The sequence below is a fragment of the Dipteris shenzhenensis genome, chromosome 18, assembly GCF_047967505.1.
Source record: "Dipteris shenzhenensis isolate YYH24624 ecotype China chromosome 18, Dip_SZ_1.0, whole genome shotgun sequence".
NCBI lineage: Eukaryota > Viridiplantae > Streptophyta > Polypodiopsida > Gleicheniales > Dipteridaceae > Dipteris > Dipteris shenzhenensis.
The window spans coordinates 17,518,642-17,539,488 of NC_141613.1; the positions used below are offsets into that span (position 1 = coordinate 17,518,642).

At 41.6% G+C, this 20,847-nt stretch overlaps 1 protein-coding gene across 1 annotated transcript in view; it reads left to right on the forward strand.

The window, feature by feature from the left end:
* Positions 1–13,904, forward strand: part of LOC147890881 (cyclin-dependent kinase F-4-like) — a 37,848-nt gene extending 23,944 nt beyond the window's left edge. The window contains exons 3-17 of the mRNA XM_087389096.1: positions 1,244–1,312; positions 1,536–1,625; positions 5,520–5,658; positions 5,802–5,904; positions 9,147–9,199; positions 9,307–9,373; positions 9,466–9,574; positions 9,753–9,818; positions 9,942–10,010; positions 12,399–12,465; positions 12,623–12,712; positions 12,801–12,847; positions 12,975–13,047; positions 13,137–13,206; positions 13,466–13,904. Of these exons, the coding sequence (XP_087245222.1) occupies positions 1,244–1,312; positions 1,536–1,625; positions 5,520–5,658; positions 5,802–5,904; positions 9,147–9,199; positions 9,307–9,373; positions 9,466–9,574; positions 9,753–9,818; positions 9,942–10,010; positions 12,399–12,465; positions 12,623–12,712; positions 12,801–12,847; positions 12,975–13,047; positions 13,137–13,206; positions 13,466–13,646 (1,293 nt within the window). The 3' untranslated portion in view covers positions 13,647–13,904. The remainder of the gene's footprint in view (positions 1–1,243; positions 1,313–1,535; positions 1,626–5,519; positions 5,659–5,801; positions 5,905–9,146; positions 9,200–9,306; positions 9,374–9,465; positions 9,575–9,752; positions 9,819–9,941; positions 10,011–12,398; positions 12,466–12,622; positions 12,713–12,800; positions 12,848–12,974; positions 13,048–13,136; positions 13,207–13,465) is intronic.
* The last annotated feature ends 6,943 nt before the right edge of the window (positions 13,905–20,847 follow it).

Here is a 20,847-nt window from a genome sequence, read left to right on the forward strand (position 1 = left end):
GACACTCCTCAACGTTCATCATGTACACCAATTGCGGGCCTCAATTCTCCTTGGACCATCATCCCTTGAGAAAGGGTTGAGCCTTTATAGCTTTAGATCGTCACCCCCTTCAGAAAGAAGGCGAGCCAGGCTCTGATACCAATGAAACCTCACTCATAAAAGACAGTAGAGACACTATCATTTCTCTCAAGGATTTTATTACTTGAGAGAAGAAGGAATACATGAGTTCATCGTGGAAGCTGTTGATAAAAATCGAAAACATGAATGAATGATTACATGAGCTCTAAGGCTTCCCTTCCTGGCAACAAGCTACTTGTCAATTTCTACATTACTTTCCTAATTACATGCCACTAAGGGCAACTCTGGAGTCTTCGAAGCACTTGGTCACGCGAATTGCCTCTTAGACTCGTGTTAGGCTCTCGTAGCGCTTAGGAAAATAACTCTTCTTAGTACCTGCAACAATTAATTAAAGTGCACCACCATGGCACCTATTAATTGTTAGCGCTTTGCATGCAAAGAATACACTGTGGACTAATTCTGGTCACGGTGGGCGTCCCCACTGAATACATGTGCACACATAACAAATATAAAAATATATATTTATTCTCGGGTTGACCAAAGTCAACGCCCTTGATCATAATTAAGGGGCTTTGACCAAGGGTCGAGGCGTCCCAATTATAGTCAAGTCTCTCTAACCGAAGTTGGCACAACTCTCCAACTGAAGTTGGCACATCTTGGTTAACCGTAGTTAACCCTCTTAGCGCATGCCAAGTCTCGTTGACTGAAGTCAACACTCTCCGACCGTAGTCAACTCTGTGGTTCTCTGGTTAACCGCAGTTAACCCTCTTGGTAATAAACCAAGTCTTCTTGACCGAAGTCAGGCTTACTTGACCGGAGTCAAGTATCTTTGACGGTAGTCAATTTTTTGACCATTAAAAGAACTCTTTGGCCATAATTAACACATATGAAAACTATGATCAAATAAATGGTCAACTGTACTTTGACTTAGGATATTTACATTGTGGTGACAGTTTGAGACACTATGGTTATGGTTGTAGTTGCGGTGTTTAAAATAATGAGAGACGTGAGAAGGGACATGTTGGTTTTATCAAAGGATATGACACGAAGAGGAAGCAAGCTACTTTTTTTGCTTCAATTCATTGTGGGTTGATTTGTTTGGTTATGTATGACCTTGGGCTTTTGCTTGTCCATGATTGAGCAAGATTTTGTCTGGCATTTTCAGGTTGCAATCAAGAAAATGAAGAGAAAGTTTTATTCGTGGGAAGAGTGTATGAACCTTAGAGAAGTGAAGGTAAGCGAGCATGCGGGCCCCCCTTCAAAAAATAAAATGAAAAAAGAAAAAACCCAATCCACCCAAAATCATAACTCTCTCTCTCTCTCTCTCTCCGTCTCTCTTTGTGTCTCTCAGTGCTTCTCCCTTTCTTTTCTCTTATTACAATCATGGAGCAATAATAAAATTTTCATTGTTGTCTTCTTTGTGATAAAAGGTGTATGCATTACTTTTGTTCTTGCAGTCATTGCAGAAGTTGAACCACCGCAATATTGTGAAGCTCAAGGAAGTGATTAGAGAAAAAGATCAGCTTTATTTTGTTTTTGAGTATATGGTACAAATTTCTCCCTTCTTACTTCATTTAGGGAGGGTGGTGCACGTGATTGTAAAGGCACTTGTTGATGCAACTTTTTTTTTGGGAGGCCAAAATCACATGGCCTTCTCAATTCTTTTCAATTCATTTGGTACCATTATAACATATAATAGTTTGCATCTTAAGTTCTAGATAGTTGAGGGGGGGAAATGATGGTAGCACATAAAAATTTGGATATTTTGGCATGTTGAATGTGTTGTTTTGCCTTAATTGACATGTTGACATATGCTTTCCTGCCATTTGATCAATTTCTTGGGTTTCTTGTCCATTACCGTGTGTCCAAGATGATGATGCTACCCAAAGATGCTCTCTTTCGGAATTATCCCAGAATATGCTGTAATTGGGTCATCCCCGTCTGTTGCCCCACCCACCCACCAACCACCCGCATGCACACATACATGCACAAGTGCATTCAGGCGACCCTTTACTGCTGTGAACATGCTCGAGTGGAAGAGAAGGGGACGAGAGGGGGAGGTAAGGTGGTTGAATAGAAGGGAAGGGTGGCAAGAGGGAGGGAGGGAGTGAAGTGAGGGGCTGAAGGGAGTGCCATATCTCTTGTATTGGTCTGTCTAAGCTGCTTGAAGTCGCTATCTACACCAGTGGAATTAGTGTGTGGAATTAAGGCTTGTCAATTGAGAACGAACTAAAACATAGTAGCTTGTCAATTAACGCTTGTCATAGTAGCTAGTCCCTGCTATGTGTGATAGAGTTTATGGTTTTCAATCTTATGAGTGACTCTCGTGAGATTGAAACTGCACTATGTTGTGTTTTTAGAGGATGAGTTTGGGAATGTTCCTGGATTCATCTAGGTATATTGTCAATTGAGAACGAACTAAAACACTTGACAATTGAGAACAACAAAAATTTCTAAATTTGTATGATTGGATATATTCTAGTCGTACAAAGGTATATAAAAAACTTGCTGGAGACATCTCAGGATTGGGGACTGAAACTGTAGTAAAACATAATTGTAATTTAGAAATATCAACCAGGGAGGACTTTCTCCTGTGGGGAACTTCCAGTTGTACTTCTGTAAACTTTAGAAAACACAACCGAGTCATTTGGAATCAATGTACTGTGTGTACTCTTTTTTTCAGGAGAGAAGTGTTTTCAAAACATTACAAATTGAGATGAATCATGATATGTGGCTTACAATGGGCAGAAGCATAATTCTATGTGACACTGGAGCCTCCCATTGCCACTGCCCTGCAGGACGTTTAAGAAGCAGATGCCAGTGCATGGCACATCGGATTGTTGGTGGCAGAGCGGCATCGGATTTATGAGAAACATTCTATATGAGACGTGTGGTCTTGTATGTTATGCTGGAAGGTCAGCAGTACTTTTACAATCTTAGATGGGGTCTCAAGGCCGGAACTTCCAGCTCGGGAACCAGTTTGGAATATTCTGAGCAGCGTCTCAACATGGCGCATCTGGAACGTTTGCTGGTTCTGGTTCCTTCTCCAATGATACAATAGTGTCTTAGGTTGTCCGTCTCCTTTTTGTCTCCCATATAAAATTAGATGCTTTGAAAATGATACAAGTCAGCTATCTGCAAGGTGCTGATGAGAGGACGAGAAAATTGGCTGCCTTGCAGCATGCTCCGGTGGGAGTCGGCTCATTACCTAGGTTAGCCCAGGAGCAGGTGCCAACAACCAGTGTGGAGGACTATACAACGCTTGATCTGTGAGAATGTAAAAACACTTGCAGGCCAAGCCTTGTAGAAATGCCATTTGGCAGTGCACCCAAATGGAGGGCAGGGTGTAAATGATATCGGCCCAATCGTTGACTTCAGTGGCAGCAAGGCCCAATAATCTGACCCCATCACTAGGTTGCATTGTGCTACCCAAATGTTTCAGAATGTAATACTGGCCACGGTCTGCCAAACAGTGCCCTCTGGAAAAGTTGAGGGTTGCTCATTGGGAGGAGGGGTGGCCTCATGAATCTCTTGGCATGGATAATGAGACTTTGCCATATTGGCATGTATCACATGGGCAGATCATTATGGACCTTGTCCAACACGGCTGCTATGTGGTCAGGAAGAAGGCTGACACATGGGCATCAAATAACGCTAGATATGGCAGCAAGAAGAGCTGTTGCGTGGGCATGTGGGCTGCTGTGTGGGCAGTATAGGCTGCAGCAACAGAGAGTTGAAGATGGGCTGCAACAGGGCTGGAAGGTCTGCAGATGGAGGTGGGTCTGATGGAGAAGTATCAGTCCACATGGACTGCATGTGGCAGAGAGAGAGGCCCATTCGCCCATTTGTGGGTGGGATGCCAGCAAAAGGGCACAACAGGTAAGCAGGGACTGTGGGTTTTACAGACCCCAAGGGCCTGTCGGCCAGGTCTGGGGGGCTGCCAGCCCCTCACCTATATACAGGGGCAATAGGCCCTCATTATGACAGTAAGTTCCATGAAGGCTATGAAAAAGAGGGGAGTTTTACAGCAGTAGGAGCAGCACAGGAGCTCCCTTTTTGGTGCCTGATCTAGACAGCGCAGTGTTGGTACACTGGAGGTACACTTTTGTAAGGGAAGTTGATATCTATTCATATTATTTTGGCTACTGTGTACTTTCAGATGTGCCTGACTAAAGTGTTGCTAGGTGTTGGTGCACTGGACGTACACTTTTGTAAGGCATTTTGATATCTATTCATATTATTTTGGCTACTGTGTACTTTCATCTGTTGCTGTGGAGGGAGATGAGCAATGCTAGTTAGTATGCATGACTTTTGATTGCAGGACGTGTACTGCAGGATGTTATTGATCATTTACTGCCAATCAGTACACAGTAGATGTCCCTTTCTTGTGTCTGACACATCAGGAGATTCATCGGATCATCTGGGATGGCCTATGGCAGGTATACATCCATAGTACATGGATATATCCACATGGGACTAAGATAGCCTTCAGCTCTCCGGGTCCAGGAGCAGCCACACAGGCCCACACACTGCCCCCAGCAACATGCGCCTGAGCAGGAACTGACATGTGGTCCACTGTGGGCAGATCTCTCCTACCCTACTTCACCCCACAGGGGGCTAGGTACACCCACAACACAGGCCCTCACTCAGCCTATCCTAGCTGCTGACTGGGTGGGAACAGCCACAAGCAAGGCCCTCTCTCTCTCTACAATGTGACATCAGGAGATGTTGACCTCCAACAGCATCGACCCTATACCTCCCAACACTTATACCAGAGAAGGGCAACTACAAGAAGGCTGACGTCTACTGTGAATGTCCATCCTCTCTGCGGCTGTTTGTCGACGGGCTCGACGAAGATCATCGGAGTTCTCACAGACTGTGCGGAAGACGATTCCAGAGAGAAACTGGCCTTGGTTAGGTGGCCCATCACAAATGCAACCACAGAGGGCATCTTGAAAGGGAAAGCATGTAGAGGGAGTGAGAGAAAAGTGAAACAGGCCAAAAGTAGACCTGGGGGGGGGGGGAGATCTTGAGCCCCTTCTTGGCCCAAAAGCCAGCCCTATGGCCTGTGCAGCAGTCTGGAGCTACGTGGGCTGCCCAAAAGGGCTGCAAGCATGCAAGGAAAGGGCTGTGGGAGAGAGGCTGCCAAGAAGCTGCTCATGAACATCAGCATGGAGTGGAGAAGAGGGGAGATGTTAAGGTGGGATACGAGGGTGGGAGGAAGAGGATGATGAGATGGGAGCAGGCTGTAGCTCGCTCTCTATCTGGACCCGATCTTTGCTCTGCAATTCATATTGGAACATGGTCAGGTTGAACAGTGCAAATGTTTTTTCATGATTGTTCCTATTGTACTCTGTCGTGTAGCACAAAATTCTCTGAAAACTATCAGAACTGCTTCACGCATTCTGAATGACTTACTTTATGATATGGTGACAAACTAGGAGTACAACTTGTACCAGATAATGAAAGACAAAGACAAGCCCTTTCCAGAAGGGCAGATACGTAATTGGTGTCGACAAGTGCTTCTAGCCTTGGCATACATGCATAAGCATGGATTTTTCCATAGAGATCTTAAGCCAGGTATTTAATATCAACACCCTTGTGATGCTTACGTAAATTTTGCTTCAGTTCTTTTTCCTGGAGATATGAAAGATCTTCTTTTTGTATTATGTTCATGTTAAGCCTAATGCATGTTGCTAATGAACATTGATGATATTGCACAGAGAATTTGCTTGTCACTAAGGATGTAATCAAGGTCGCTGACTTTGGCCTTGCAAGGGAATTTTGCTCTCAGCCTCCCTATACAGATTATGTATCTACCAGATGGTGAGGCTTGTGCTGTTAATTTATAGTAATTTCTCTGTATTAGTCTTGCATATGCCTTCAAAGTTTAGGAACTTATGGAAGTTGCAGCTGTTTTTTTCATTCTTGATTTTGTTATCTGTAAGCCAATTATTTTCAGCCTTTGCTTAAACTTTCATTGCATGGTTTTGACTTTCTGTAATAATATGCTGAAGGCAGTATTATGTCTAGAAGTTGCAATATAAATTCTTGCTATCTTCTCAGAATTCTAGCCAGCAAGTATTTTTTCAGAGCTTTTGTCAGGTATCTTGTTGGAGCCTGTGAGAGCATATGTTCAGACATTGGTCTGCAGTATGTTAGGCACTAATGACTTGGGTATGGATGTCATAGTAACTGTTTTCAATATAAGTTGCGGCCTGCTGGTATTGCGATAATTCATTCTATCTTAAATGGTGCGTTGCCCTATCAGCTAGATTTAGATGCTTGTTTGGGAGAGACTAAAATGAAATCGTTTAGACTTCACATGCAGTCATAGCTTGAATGAAGAGATTTGGACTACTTTTTGATTAGCCTTCTTCTTTAGTGCTAGCCTTCGTCATGGCTGAGTTTGCCCTTCACCTTCAGTTTTATACTATGGTCTACACCCACTGTTGGGCACTGATGACGTCAGTGGGATGTCAGTGGGGATGTCATAGTAGCTAGTCCCTGCTATGCGTGATGGAGTTTATGGTTTTTAATATTACGAGTGACTATCTTGAGATTGAAACTGCACTATGCTGTGTTTTTAGAGGATGAGTTTGGGAATGTTTCTGGATTCATCTAGGTATAAGTGATGGAGTCCATCATTTGTAACCATGTGGGTGATCACCATGAGCTTTAAAATTGCATTTTCTGCTGTTCCTTATATAATGAGTTTCATTGTGGGTTCAACACTAGTGTCGTATAGGGAGTCGCTTGAGACTGTTTAGACATGTCTTAGAACCTTCGCTTTCTCCCTTCAAAAAAATAAAAATAAAAAATAAAGTTTCTTTGGATTCTCTGATTTTTAAAGTTGTTTTGTTTCTGGGCAGCCTTAGATACTATAATATGATATGGATTAGATTTTTTCTCCAATATTCGTTTTTGTACATGGCAATGAATTCTAGTAGTTGGCATTTAACCTACTTTTTGACTCTTGAGACCTCAAATACTCTTGCTACTCACTTTTAGTTTTGTCTAGAATCTATACTCAGCTTAGATATTGGTACCTTGTTAGTAGTCGTTGACACTTGCTCTCTTGCTGACGTGATCAATGCTAATGCCTAAAGTTTAACCTTTTAAAATATGAACCTTGAGCTTTTTAATGTTTGTAGGCTATAGCTTCAGATATTGTCAAACTTAATTCAAAATGAATTCTTGATGTTTTATACTTTCAAATCAATTCATCATTCATATATGAGTTGGTTGTATATGCTATTTAAATTGCATATTTTAATTTGTATACAAAATCTATATGTTTGTATACTTTCAAATAGAGTATTTGTAATTATAAAAAAACGTCTAAATTTCTTTATTTTTATGACCTTAAGATTCATGTCTAGTCTATCATGTCTTGTGTTTAATTCATTTTACAAATCTTTGGGGGACTGCATGAAGCTCCCCCCTGCCCTTGGCCCTCTCTCACTTTTCCTAAAAAAGAAAAGAAAACAAAAGAAAAGAAAAAAAATACTTGGTTGCCGAGTCTTGCAGAAACACTGACAATGCTCGGTGAACCTTCCTCCCAAATCAATCACATGGTATATATGTTGTCTAGCCATATGTCGGCGAGGATGGCAACTGGTTGAGTCTAACCCCCATCCACTGACAAGACCCACAACGCTGCGGTGCCACCTAGATGTGCCAAGCTGTGATGCTGGCTATAGTCTCCCAGGCATTGTCTTCTGTACTAGGGGTGGTGTGACATCTTGGATCCCTTAAGGCATATTGCCTTTGTTTGAAAAGCATGCCTCCCCTCTGAATGCCAGGCTGCCATCTCCCAAGTGAACACTCGCGTTGAAGGGCAGCTCCTTTAAACTCATGCCATATAATAGGGAGATTGAATGATATCAGGGAGGAGAAGATGCATGCAAACTCAAGACGTTGGCTAAGATTTTGTAGGCTGTATCTTGACAGGGGAGGCATGAGTTTCGAATAAAAAATCATGTTGGAGCGGGGTGCCAATAAGAATCTAGAAGTGCTTGAAGAGAATCAAGCATCTCATTGTTTGTGGAGGGGGCTTCTAACCCAGCTCATCATGGACTTCAAGATCACCAAGGTTTTGGGTCTAAATCTCCTTACGCGTAGCGTCTATCTACAGGATGGAGTACTAAGCTCAAAACAAAAAACTTGGAGAAGGTGATGATTGTCTCCAAGATATCCTGGGGTTCCATGTATAATTGACCATACTTTTGTGAAATCCTTGGAGCTGCGAACCTACAGACCCAGGCCATGTGGTTTGGAAGATTTTGCTGCACTGACTTAACTTGGGAAGAGTACTTTGCTTGTGTGCCCTGACCTCTTGCAACTCCTTGCTGCCAACCAAAGGAGTTGGAGAAGGTGATGATTGTCTCCAAGTTATTTTGGGGTTCCATGTGTATCCGACCCCACTTTTGTGAAAGCCTTGGAGCTGAGAATCAAAAGACCTGGGCTATGTGGTTTGCTGCACTGACCTAACTTGGGAAGAGTAGTTTACTCGTGTGCGCTGAACCGCTTGCAACTCAACCCAAGGAGAGACATGCTTCTCAATAGAAGTGCGATTGTGCCACTGTGCTCACTTCTTTTGAAGAGATGTTTCTGGCCATAGATCTAGTATAGAGGATCACACTCCGAGCTTGAGTCAGCCGATGACAAGCTTTCCCATATATGGGGCATTCGTGAGTCGCAGGATCCCTACAAGTAAGCCCGCAGCTCATAATTATATAATCATCCAGGGCTGTCCTTATCCTAAGGGTACCCATGTATTTGGTATACGAATAGTCCAATGTCAACATAGGCCCTTCAATAGTGCCAGCTCATGCTATGACATTGGGTTCATAATACTCTCGGTAGCAATACTAAGTGGACTATCTGATGGGAACTCATGTAGCATCTGGGACAGGCTGTGCGCAATAAGTTTTCTGGTGTGAAGATGAGTAGACTTTTGTAAAGTAAAGACACCAGACATTTCGAATATCCTTTTCATTCTTACTTTGAGAATTCTCAATGTGTACTTGCTTGGGTTTTTGATTGATTTATATTTGGTTGTCAAGGTACCGTGCACCAGAGGTGTTACTCCAAGCATCCTCATACAATGCTGCTATAGGTGAGGGCAGAGGCTTAATATTTGTAGCATTAGTAAGAACAGTGTATTTATTCCCATTTAACTACACACACTAACCTGGAATGCAAACCTTTTCTTCTCATGAGCAGATATGTGGGCAGTGGGGGCCATTATGGCAGAACTGTTCACTCTTCGTCCAATTTTTCCTGGTGCCAGGTATGGTGCATGCTAAAGTTGTTCTTCTACACTATCTCCAAACATTACATTTAAAAATGGTCTTGCTTAAATGCTTCCTTTTTCTGGGACAGTGAGGCAGACGAATTGTATAAGATCTGCAGTGTGATTGGAACCCCAAACAACCAAACTTGGAAGTATGGTCTCCAGCTTGCAAAGTCGATGAGTTTTCAGTTCCCCAAGGTTTACATTACAGATGCCCTGGACACAGTTTCTTTTGGTATCTTTTGTTTTTTGTTGTTTTTTTTTGGGGGGGGGGTTTGTTGATGACAATCTTTAGAACTACTGCCCTTTCAGCTCTGTCTTTGTTAAACTCGCTGTTATTAAATTTTTAATGCTTTATTTCATGTTTCACTGGCAGTTTCCTGGGACACACCTTTCAGATCTAATCCCATCTGCAAGTGCCGAAGCCATTGATCTTATGTCGGTATGTGGGCAGTTTGGCAACACAACAGATGCTTTGCCCAACCTTGCATTTATTATGGACATGTTCTTGATCTGGTTTCTTAGCAGTGATTTTTTTTTTTTTTTTGGTGACGTGTGTTTACAGGCTTTGTGTTCATGGGATCCTGATAGGAGGCCAACGGCAATGGAATCACTTCAGCATCCCTTTTTTCAGGTCTGGTATCAGAAACCACTTTTTCATCCTAGAGCTGAGCTTGTTGATACCTACAAGCTTGGAAAAGGCTTTCATCTTCTTGTTACTTTGGTCTTGTGTGCTTAGGTGCTTGCATTGGTTTTACATTGGAGTTTATTTGGGCAACTTTGTGGAGAGATTAATTGTATTGGCATAGGGGTTCCCTTTCCAGAGACATTATTCATGAAGTATGTAGCGTGGTTGCGCACAAACCCGATAGGATGGTGCTTCACATAACTTACTGCTCCCTGAACCCCCGTCCCTAATCTTGCCTCCCCACCCCCTCGGCCACCCCTCCTTCCTACTCCCTTTCACCTCCCCTCTTAGCCTCTTCGTCACATTCTGACCACCCCGTTCTGCCTCTCTTTCTACATCCCCTCCTTTCCACCTCTTCTCACCTCTCCCTGGCTCTATTCTGCCTCCTTTCCAGCCCTTTTGCCTTCTCCCTACCCTCCCACTCACTTGTCTGTGCTGGCTGTTCATATATCGTACTGACGCCGTACAGCCTCCTGCCCCTTCACATCAGCTCCACTCCACTCCACCCTCACATCCTTTCTCTCACTCACCTGCCACCAACCTACCACCCACACCCGCCCGCACCCCTCGCCCGCACGCATGCGCACACATGCTTACAAGTATCGGGAAAGATATAATTGTGATTTGAGTCGGCCTTTCCATCCTAGATCACTGTGTCGACTATGGCTGGTCCCCCTCCAGCTCCACCGGTTGAGAGAGTCGTCTCACCAAAGTAGCTGCACTACTTGTATAAACCATGCGTCCACATACACACCATGGCATTTTTTTGCCCTCACAGAAATATCATGGCAGAGTAGTGGGATGTTGTTTGAAGTCACAGGAGTAGAAAGTGAGCTTCTAAGGCACTCCTCAAGAGAACAAAAGTATAAACATAAGAGACTGGTCCAACTTGTAGTCATCATGTTCCTACCTCTGTATGGCATGCTATAGCCTTTAATAAGACATAGAAGGAAGCTTGCAAAAACGTTCTCAAGAATCACATTAGACTTCCACGTAGGGTACTTTGGTAAGATGTATGCTCATATGTGTATGAGTCATAGAACCAGTGACATCCAGTTGGTTGTTCAGCGCACCTATGTAGGCAACAATGATCTAGTTTTAGGGTTATTGTGAATTATATATTGTGTAATTATTTGTTAAATGAATCTTGGTTCAGGTTTAGCCTTTATTATAGCCTTAGCCATGCAGGTTTCTTTCCTACTTGTTTGCTTATGTGCACTCTCTCTCTCTCTCTCTCTCTCTCTCTCTCCCCCCCCAACCCCTTCCCCCTTTTCTTTGTCTTGAAAAGAATTCCCAATTTGCACTGACATGATGCTAGCCTTATGAACATAGAGATGACTTGACAGAGTCCTGTATCTTTGCAAATCAGTTACAAATGTCATTCATCAGTTCTTTTCCTCAAGGTTAAGGGTTTACAGCAATATGATCAGGGTTTTGTCCTTGAGGCTTTGTCCCTTCAGCTAGCATTAGCGTAATGCATATCGATGCCCTTGACATGGTTGATTGCAGGTTCCTACCATGGAATCCAAGTCGATTGATGATTGGATGTTCTCTGTTGTTTTGCTTTAGTTTAGGCTTTACAGGAGTCAAACTGATTAAAATTTCCTGACCTTAATGATTGCCTTTAGCTGCATTTCGTACTGTGATTCACTGCTGAATGCAGCTTTAGTAATGGTAGTGGAAGTATGACTTCATTATTTGGATGAATTAACGTATAGGCTACATGTGTTAGCCTTGAGTGCTAGCCTTCGTCATGGCTGAGTCTGTGCTTCACCTCCGCCGTCAGAAACTCAGTACGTAGAAATGGATGCTCAAGTATGTGTGTCTGTGTGGATTTGTATGTGTGAGAGCATATGTTTATACTATGGTCTACACCCACTGTTGGGCGCTGATGACGTCAGTGGGGATGTCATAGTAGCTAGCCCCTGTTATGTGTGATGGAGTTTATAATTTTCAACCTTATGAGTGACTATCATGAGATTGAAACTGCATTATTTTGTGTTTTTAGAGGATGAGTTTGGGCATGTTCCTGGATTCATCTAGGTATAGGCTACATGTGTTATGGACAAAAAAAAGGCAAAGCATTTTATATCATCTAAACAGTGGCCTCCAGGTCCATTCAATTTGGTTTGATTGTCACATTTAGTTTTAAAGTCCTGCCTGAACATTCTGTCTTTATGTACACAGCCTTGACTGTGGTTATTGCTTGAGCAAATGGAAGCCCATGTGTCTTATGTCGAATGAGTTATGTTGTGGCTGGCTCTATATATAGAATGTTATTTGTATTTGTGATGTGGTTAATCTCTGTTCTGAGCGTATTTTACTTGTCTGCAGGTTGGTACAGCTCTTCCACGAATGATCTCACAGCTTGGTGATCAACCACCTAAGACTTTTTCCACAGGTCAGTGTTACTTCAATTTGGAGGATTTACAAATAGAAGGCCTTTAATTGTTCCTTGAAAAAATGATGTTTTTTTTTGGGGTTTTTTTTGGGCAGTTAAGGGCTAGCAAAAGCCTTGCAGTAATTTACATTTTGAGTCTGTCTGTTTGGTACTCCAGGACTTCTTGAACGCAAGGAGCAAGCTAGACCGGCACCAGAAAAACACATCGAGGTGTCTTCAATGGAAAAAGCAACAGCTTCAGTTCAAGGTTTGCCTATACACTGTTTTTAACTTTGGCATATGCATCCCAAGAAAATTAAGGATTGAAACTAAACTGACTACTTTCCACCTGGCAGGTCGGCTGTTACAGGGCAGACTTGATGAACCAAACAAGATAGCCGATGTACTCTCTCTCTCTCACGCACGCACGCATGCACGTGGTGTCTTGACACAATTGCTATTTTACATATAATTTTTCTCCATTCTGGTTTAAGTTTGTCATTCAAATAATGTTTGGTTTGTGGAAGCAGGAGCCCAGCAGTATGCCATTTTTCAATACCAATGGGAGAAGTGCGCACTATCGATTGCAGGCCAATCCGTCAGGTGTGTTATACTTATGAATGCTGGGCTGTCTCTCCTAGTTTGATAGTGGTTCTGTTCTTCTAAGTTTGCTTGACTGTGCCTCTTTGCAGCTCCACTTGGTATTTCGCCTAGCCAAGCTTCTCCCAAGACTTTCCAGACTCTTGTGCAGCAACCTAGAAGGTGAGTTTTAGTTGAGGCCAGGGTGAATTTAAATGTTACTGCTTCACAAGAACCAACACAATGTTCCACACTAGTCGGATTACAAGGCAAATAGAATAATGAATAATCATTATGAGGTTTAATTGCTTATTCTGATGTTTAATTTTTGGGGGGTGTTTCATTTTTAAAGCCTCCCTGCTTCTAGGGAAAGGGTGTTTTTGAGCTCGTGGTTTTGGTTGTAGGCTTTAAATTAAATTTGGTTTCCTCCACAAATCTACAGGCAATCTTGGCAGCCTTCTCCAGGTGGCTACATACCCCCGTTGCAATCAAAAGAAAAGGCTAATGGTAGAGATGTAACTGGTCCATCACAGAGTACGGGTCCACACTATGGAAGGGGTTTTCCTGCAGGAACAATTCGATTTGACAATCGAGTCAGTGCTGGATCGGCTCGCAGATATTGAGGAAGTGGTTAAGTAACTATCAAACTGTGCAATCATGTGGCTGTGAAACTAAATTAATAGCTGTTGGCAAACTTGGAGGGTTATGTAGGCTTTGTATCGCTCTGCTAATCACAGTTGTGTATGCACCTAGTTAAAATATATTCAACCTGGCAACTTATTTTGTGGTGAAAAAGCTGGATTGAAACGAATTTTAATGTGTTACTGGTATTTTATGCGTATTGGGTGGAAGGTGCTACTAGTGTAGTTTTTGAAACGTCAGCTTGCTTGTTTGGGTTAATTAATCGAGGGTGGTAGGTTTTTAAAAATGACTGAATAAATAATTTGATTGAAGGAGAATGTAAAATCTTAGTTTTTCCTACCGTTGCTTTGTTTGAATTTCTTCACTCCCCTTTAAACCTTGTTGTGATGATAGCTTTGCAGCTTGATGGGCTATCTTTAGGAGTACGTCCTTTGTAGCTTCCCACGTTTTACACCATAACTGGAGTCTTCTCTTTTATATTTAAAAACTATTTGAAGACGACGGTGTGTAAATCTTCCTGCATGATCTCATCCCTCATATATAAAGCAGGATTAATATTGCATGTTGTCTCTCCAGGTTGTTAGTGTATGGGGTAGAGGTGGTAAGTCTCATAGACCCTTTGGTCTTCCAATCAATTCTCTCTCTCTCTCTCTCTCTCTCTCTCTCTCGTCTACAATACAACTAAAATATGTGTTAAATTATCCTGAAAGTGTATGTGACTTTCATATGGTTTTTAGGGCTTCAAAACTTCTAGGGGTGTGCTTAGAAGAGAGATTATGCAAACGTCTTGAGAACTTGCTGGTTGTAGAGCTTCTCTTAGCTACGGAGCTGTAATCATGTGTTGTTTTGAACACTTGCTTCAAGGTTCCTTTGTTCAACTTCATCTCCACTCCAATATTGTGCATTGCAAAGGCCAATTCGTTGAACTAAACGTTGGACTAAAGATCGGAATAAGAAAGACCTCCTAAAAAGGGAAAGCAAACCTAGATATTGATTCCTAAAGCTAAGCCCATCTTTGATAAGAAAATTATCTGGAAATGAGTTAGTATCATGGTCATACTCCCTTAAAGGAAACCTGCCACATAGAAAAACAACGCCAAGTTTGGAATTGATGCATGACCGCAACATTGTGTTTTGCCACTCACATGCCTTTACTTATTGAACCTAAGGCTGGTCTAATTTACATGCCTCTACTTAGTGAACCTAAGGTTGGTCTAATTTACATTGAATTACTTGAAATTTTGTTGTATTATGTGCAAATCTTGTCATTAGATCTTATAGATTAACATTTTTGGATTGCATTTTAGAATAGTTATAATTTTGGAGTTACAATGTCAGACTTGCATGCATGTTAGATTTTGCATTGTTGATGCTCATTAAAATATGTTTATTGTTTTGTAATAGTCCTAACAATTAACTAGAACTGGCGTTGAATTATTTAAAACCTTGGTATATGCAATCAAGGTTTTGGAGTGTTTATTATATAATTCGCCACCTAGGCATTGCCCACATGTGTTAGCTTCATAAGAGTGGTGCCTCGAAATAGTACGTTTCACACCTTATCCTTTTTGCCTTGGTGTATTTCATTTCCCCATTGTATCTTATTGAGTTGTTGAGTGGGTGATGGGGCACTACTTTTTTATAAGGTTCAGGATAGTTCATTATAGTTCCTTATTGTGATGAAATGGGCACATGTTCCACTATTGAGGAGGGGTCCTAAGAATATCCTTATTTGTTCACTCACAAGTATCTCAAATTCGATTGAGTATCTTAAGCCTCTTGCCCATCTACTATACATGCATCTGGATCGTCTAGTGCAACTGATCGAGACATCTAGTTTATTAATCAATTGGAAGAAAAAGGAAAAAAGGACTGTGACCCTTCACAAAAGTTGTGAATGTGGGTCAAGCTTAGCTTGCTTTGAATTGTTAGGCCTTGATGTCGATCCATCTTTTTCCCAGGATTTTCAATAAAGTTTGTCCTTGACCCCATAGTCCCTTATCTATTTGTCCATGACCTCATGCTCCCTTTTGTGATTAATGAGCTCTAGATGAGCGTTTGTTTGGACTTTGTGCAAGCCTTTCCTTTTTACTTTCTTTGAATACTAGTTGTGCAATGGTGTTTGTAAAGTTGCCTAACTTTATGGTTCCATAGGGGTCTTAGGGATATCAAAATAAAGACGAAGGAAAAAAATGGAAATAGAAAAGAAAAAGTAAATAGAAGAATAAGGAGAAAGGAAAAGGAAAGAAAGAAAAGGAATTAGGAAATGTTGAAAGAACTTTTAACTATAAGCTTTCCAAGTGTTCAATTCTTTTAAATGCTTCCTTTGAAATTGTCTCCTAAGTTTATTTTTCAAATTCCTTGAATCTCGATTCTCACGCTTCCCTTGCCCTCATTTTTCACCTTTGTAATCTCTCTCTCTCTCTCTCTCTCTCTCTCTCTCTCTCTCTCACACACACACACACACACACACACACACACACACACACACACACACACATGTATACGTATACATATACATACAAAAAAATATGTACATATGTACACGCACACATATATGCCTATACATTACACACACACACACACACATGTATATATATTTATACATGTATATATGTATACATGCACACACATATATATATCTATGTATATATACATGTATATATGTACACACACACACACACACACACACACACACACACACACACACACACACACATGTATATATATCTATACATGTATATATGTGTCCACGCACACACACACACATATATATATCCATGTATATATACATGTATATATACATAGATATATATATGTGTGTGTGCGTGATATATGTGTGTGTGTGTACACACACACACACACACACACACACACACACATATGTATGTATGTATGTATGAGCATGCATGCATGTATGTATGATGTTGAGCCTCTATTCCTCGAATGAGAGATTCAGTGGGATTATAGTTTAGCTTGCACCTTGCAATGGCTTTTGAGTCAATCATAGCTTGCATCTTCTTGAGTTTGCTTTGCTACTCGGTCATGAGTGTCTTTGCTAAATAGAGTCTCAGGCTTCGTTGTGCGATTGAGTGCTTGAAATCCGTGAGTTTTCGCTTGCGTATTGAGTGTGTATAGCTCAAAACTGTATACAAATGGCAGACAATGGTAAGCACATCCAATGGTCTTCCATGTGGAGTTACAATCACAATAGTAGACATGACATTTGTCATTTAATATTCATCTTGTATATGGAAGATACTAGCGATACAAGCCCCATGTGGTTCGGCAAGCCTTGGCTTTGGCAAGCCCAAGTTAAGCAAGATTGGCACTTTGACTGTATTACGATGCGCACGATAAGAAGTTCAAGTTACCAGTTCCAAGAAACGGTGAGTTGATACTTGCCTTCGACTCCAAATTGTGGAAGGTGTCAATATGATTGACAAGTTGATGACAACAAAGAAGATGAGCACCTCAAGAACAACCCCGACCTGTGGTGGGCATGTTCAAAGAAGATGTGGTGGCAATCATGGACAAGTATCACTTGCCCCAAGATGTGTAGCCATGCCTCGATAGTGTTTCTAAAGTAATCGATGTTAGAATGTTGCTTGCATCAAAATTGGATATGGATCCATAGTTTAACTACTCATTATGACAGAGGAATCCTTTGAATGGAAAATTCAACAGTCTTGACAGGTAAAGAAAGATGACGTATCCAATCTCAACCTTAGGATAGAAGTCAGCACACAAATCGTCTAGGTAAGCTCAAAATCAACTCCAACGTTGTGGTTGGGATTACAAATGTTGCTAGTCTCTTTTGTCAAAGTGTTCTTACTTGGATATGAAAGGCATCAACCCTTAGTTTTTAACACCAAATTATTCTAAAAGTAAAATTGCATTATTCTAAAAGATGCTGCGAAGCCAGTTCACGACCACACAGATATTAGATGAACGAGAATTGCACCAAGAAGGTCAAGGAGGAACTTGACAAGTTGTTGCACATCGGATTCATCTAGGAAATCAACTATGCAACCTGGATCTCACCCGTACTCATTATTCCCAAGAAGAATAATAAAATGTGGGTTTGCATCGACTATTGTAGGCTTAATGCTACTACACTGACCTACCCTTTTCCATTGCTGTTTACTAACTCTATGCTAGACGTAGTTGTAGGCCATTAGATGTATTCCTTCTTAGACGGCTTCAATCACTATAACCAAGTCCAGATGGTAGAGAAAGATTAAGAGAAGAAAAATTTCATAATGAAATATAGGGATGGTAGAGCAAGATCAAGAGAAGATCAATTTCATAATGAAATAGAGGATCTTTGTGTCCAGTGGCGACTTTTGGCTTCAAAAATGCACCCATAGCATTTCAAAGGATGGCGCACGAAACCTTTCATGAATACCTAATTTTGTTTATGTGAGTTTTTGTGGATAACTAGTGTGTTTTGGGGGCACAAGAGCTATATCTCAACCACCTCACGTTGTGCTTAACAAAATTCGGGAGCTCGACTATCTTTAAATCCAACAAACTGTGCTTTCACAATTAGTAGTGGAATGCTATTGGGTCACATTATTTTTAAGGTAAGAGTTGCCATGGATCTGGCCAAGGCGGAGTAGATTCACAAGGCTATGTGTCTTATCATGTAGCTAGGCTCCAAGGTGGACAGGTTTGGTAGCATGGCTGGATGCTCTGATACCTTGTCACTTGTGGCCATGCCTCTCTATGAGAAACTCAACAAACTACTCATCGTTTGGTCTCCAAAGTGTGACCTCATATTCCAACATGTGAAGCTCATGTTGACTAGTGTCTTGAGCATCTAACCCTCGGATTGGTTCCTTCCATTCCATATCTTTGTGGATGCTTTCGACGTAGCCATTGGTGTAGTCTTAACGCAAGAACACGAGTCCAAATGGTACCACCCGATGTACTATGCAAATCAATGGATATCCAAGGACCAGAAGAAGTATTGCACCATAGAGAAGGAAACACTCGGCATGAGATATGTAGTGAACAAGTTCCAACACTCTCTCTTGGGCAACAAATTGACCATGTGGACCACTCAATGCTACTATACTTCGTTAACAAACCAAACCTTGTAGGTAAGTTAGCTCATTGGATGGATCTATTACAAGAGTTCGATTTTTGTATTGTGCATACACTAGGTTTGATGCACACGATTGCTGACTATCTGTTTCAGTTAGAGAGTGAGAAAGGCCAGAGCTATTCTTTGATGCATTTCCAGATGTAGACCTCTTTTAAGTCAACATAACGATGCACTATGAATTTCTAGGGATCATGCCCTATTTGTACTATGACATATTCCAAATTGTGTACACTGGCATCTTGGCACACATTTTTCATGAGACTGTTAGAAGCAGTTAACTCTCCAAAGTCAAAACTTTTGGATCATAATATGGCAGCTTTATCATCTAGGCCCTGATGTAGTACTTCACCATTGCATGCCTCCACATGAGTAAGATGTTTTGCAAGAAGCTCACTAAGGGGTGTTTGGTGGGAACTTCGGAGGCACTTCGTCGGCGCTGTGACTAACCATCTCTGATGGACGACGACTATCGGTGATGTTTGTTGGCATGCCACGAACTGCGACATCTTGGGCTAGCCCAGTATCCAATATCAGATGCCACACAACCTAGTCTTTTCTCTCAAACCATTTAAGAAGTGGGGACTAGACTTTGTCGAGCCATTCAAACTAGCTGCCCACTTGACAAAAAGCAAGTACATACTCGTGGAAATCGATTATTGCACCAAGCTCGTTGAAGAACAAGCGATGTGTGACCCTTAGTGGCCAAGTTCCTCTACAAAATGACTTCATTTGAGCGCCCCATCGCTTTGATTAGTGTCCAAGGAGGCGATTTCCTTAATGAATTAATCCAAGTGCTTGCCACTGGGCACATCATCCATAAGATGTTTGGGCCAATGGCCAGGTGGAATTGTTCAACAAAATGTTGCAGACGATTATGAAGAAGGTGGTCAATGAGAATATGACAAACTAGGACTAGAAACTCTATTTTGCATTATGGGCTTTCCATGTAGCATACAATGCCCCTCAAAATGGTGGATGGGGTAGAAGTGGTGGTCCCCTTGGAGTTCTTGGTTCTGAGCCTTTAGATTGTAGTATTTGAATGGCTACATCTAGAATAGTCACTTTCTCATCGGATGGACCAACTCCAAAGCTTGGCTAACGATCAGTATGCCAACTCGTATATCTTGGACGTCATTCACCAACACTGGAAGAAATCAATCTATCAATACTCAAAGACTTAGATCTTTAAGGAGAAGGATGTTGTATTACTCTTTGATCCCACCTTGGTCTCCACTGCGGCAAGTTAAAGCTTCAATGGGCTAGACCATGCTGGATAGTCAATAGAAACGAAGGGACTTCTTGGGTCAAAATATGGCAAGCAGTTCTTGCTTAGCAATATCGTCCCTAAGTATCTCACCCTTTGTTATTGATTGTTCTTAGAACTGGTTTAATTATAGAACAAGACTATAAACATTATGACCACCGCAACATGGTCGCTGGTCCAAGAAGATTGCAAAACGAAGTTCGAAGATGCCAGCAATGAAATCGACAGGCTTAGTAAGCCCAACACATGCTTGCATTGGGTAGATGTTTTCAATTGTCTTTCCCCATCACGGGATTGTACCTCAACCATGGATTATATATATATATATATATATATATATATATATATATAGAGAGAGAGAGAGAGAGAGAGAGAGAGAGAGAGAGAGAGACTTACATATGTACGTACATACATACATACATACATACGTGCATGCATACATACATACATACATACATACATACATATATATGGAAGACTTGCGGATGGCCACATTGACGCTGCATTAGAACCATAATGGCCTCTAGTAGCAATTGGCAGAGATCGAGTGCAGACTGGATCCTTGTAACCATATTATCAATGATGCATATGTCCGCATCCAGTGGCTAGCACAAATATTGGCTTAGGCTTATGTTCCACAACCTAAGTGACATATGGCCCTTCCTTAGTTCATGCAAATGTTTGCACGTAACCATGCTGCCCTTCCATCGCTCTCGCCTCTGCCACTTACTCCAGTAGCTCTACCCCTAATGACACCTACCACATCCTTGACACCAATGTCGAAGAGGTACTACAAGTGTTGGATGAG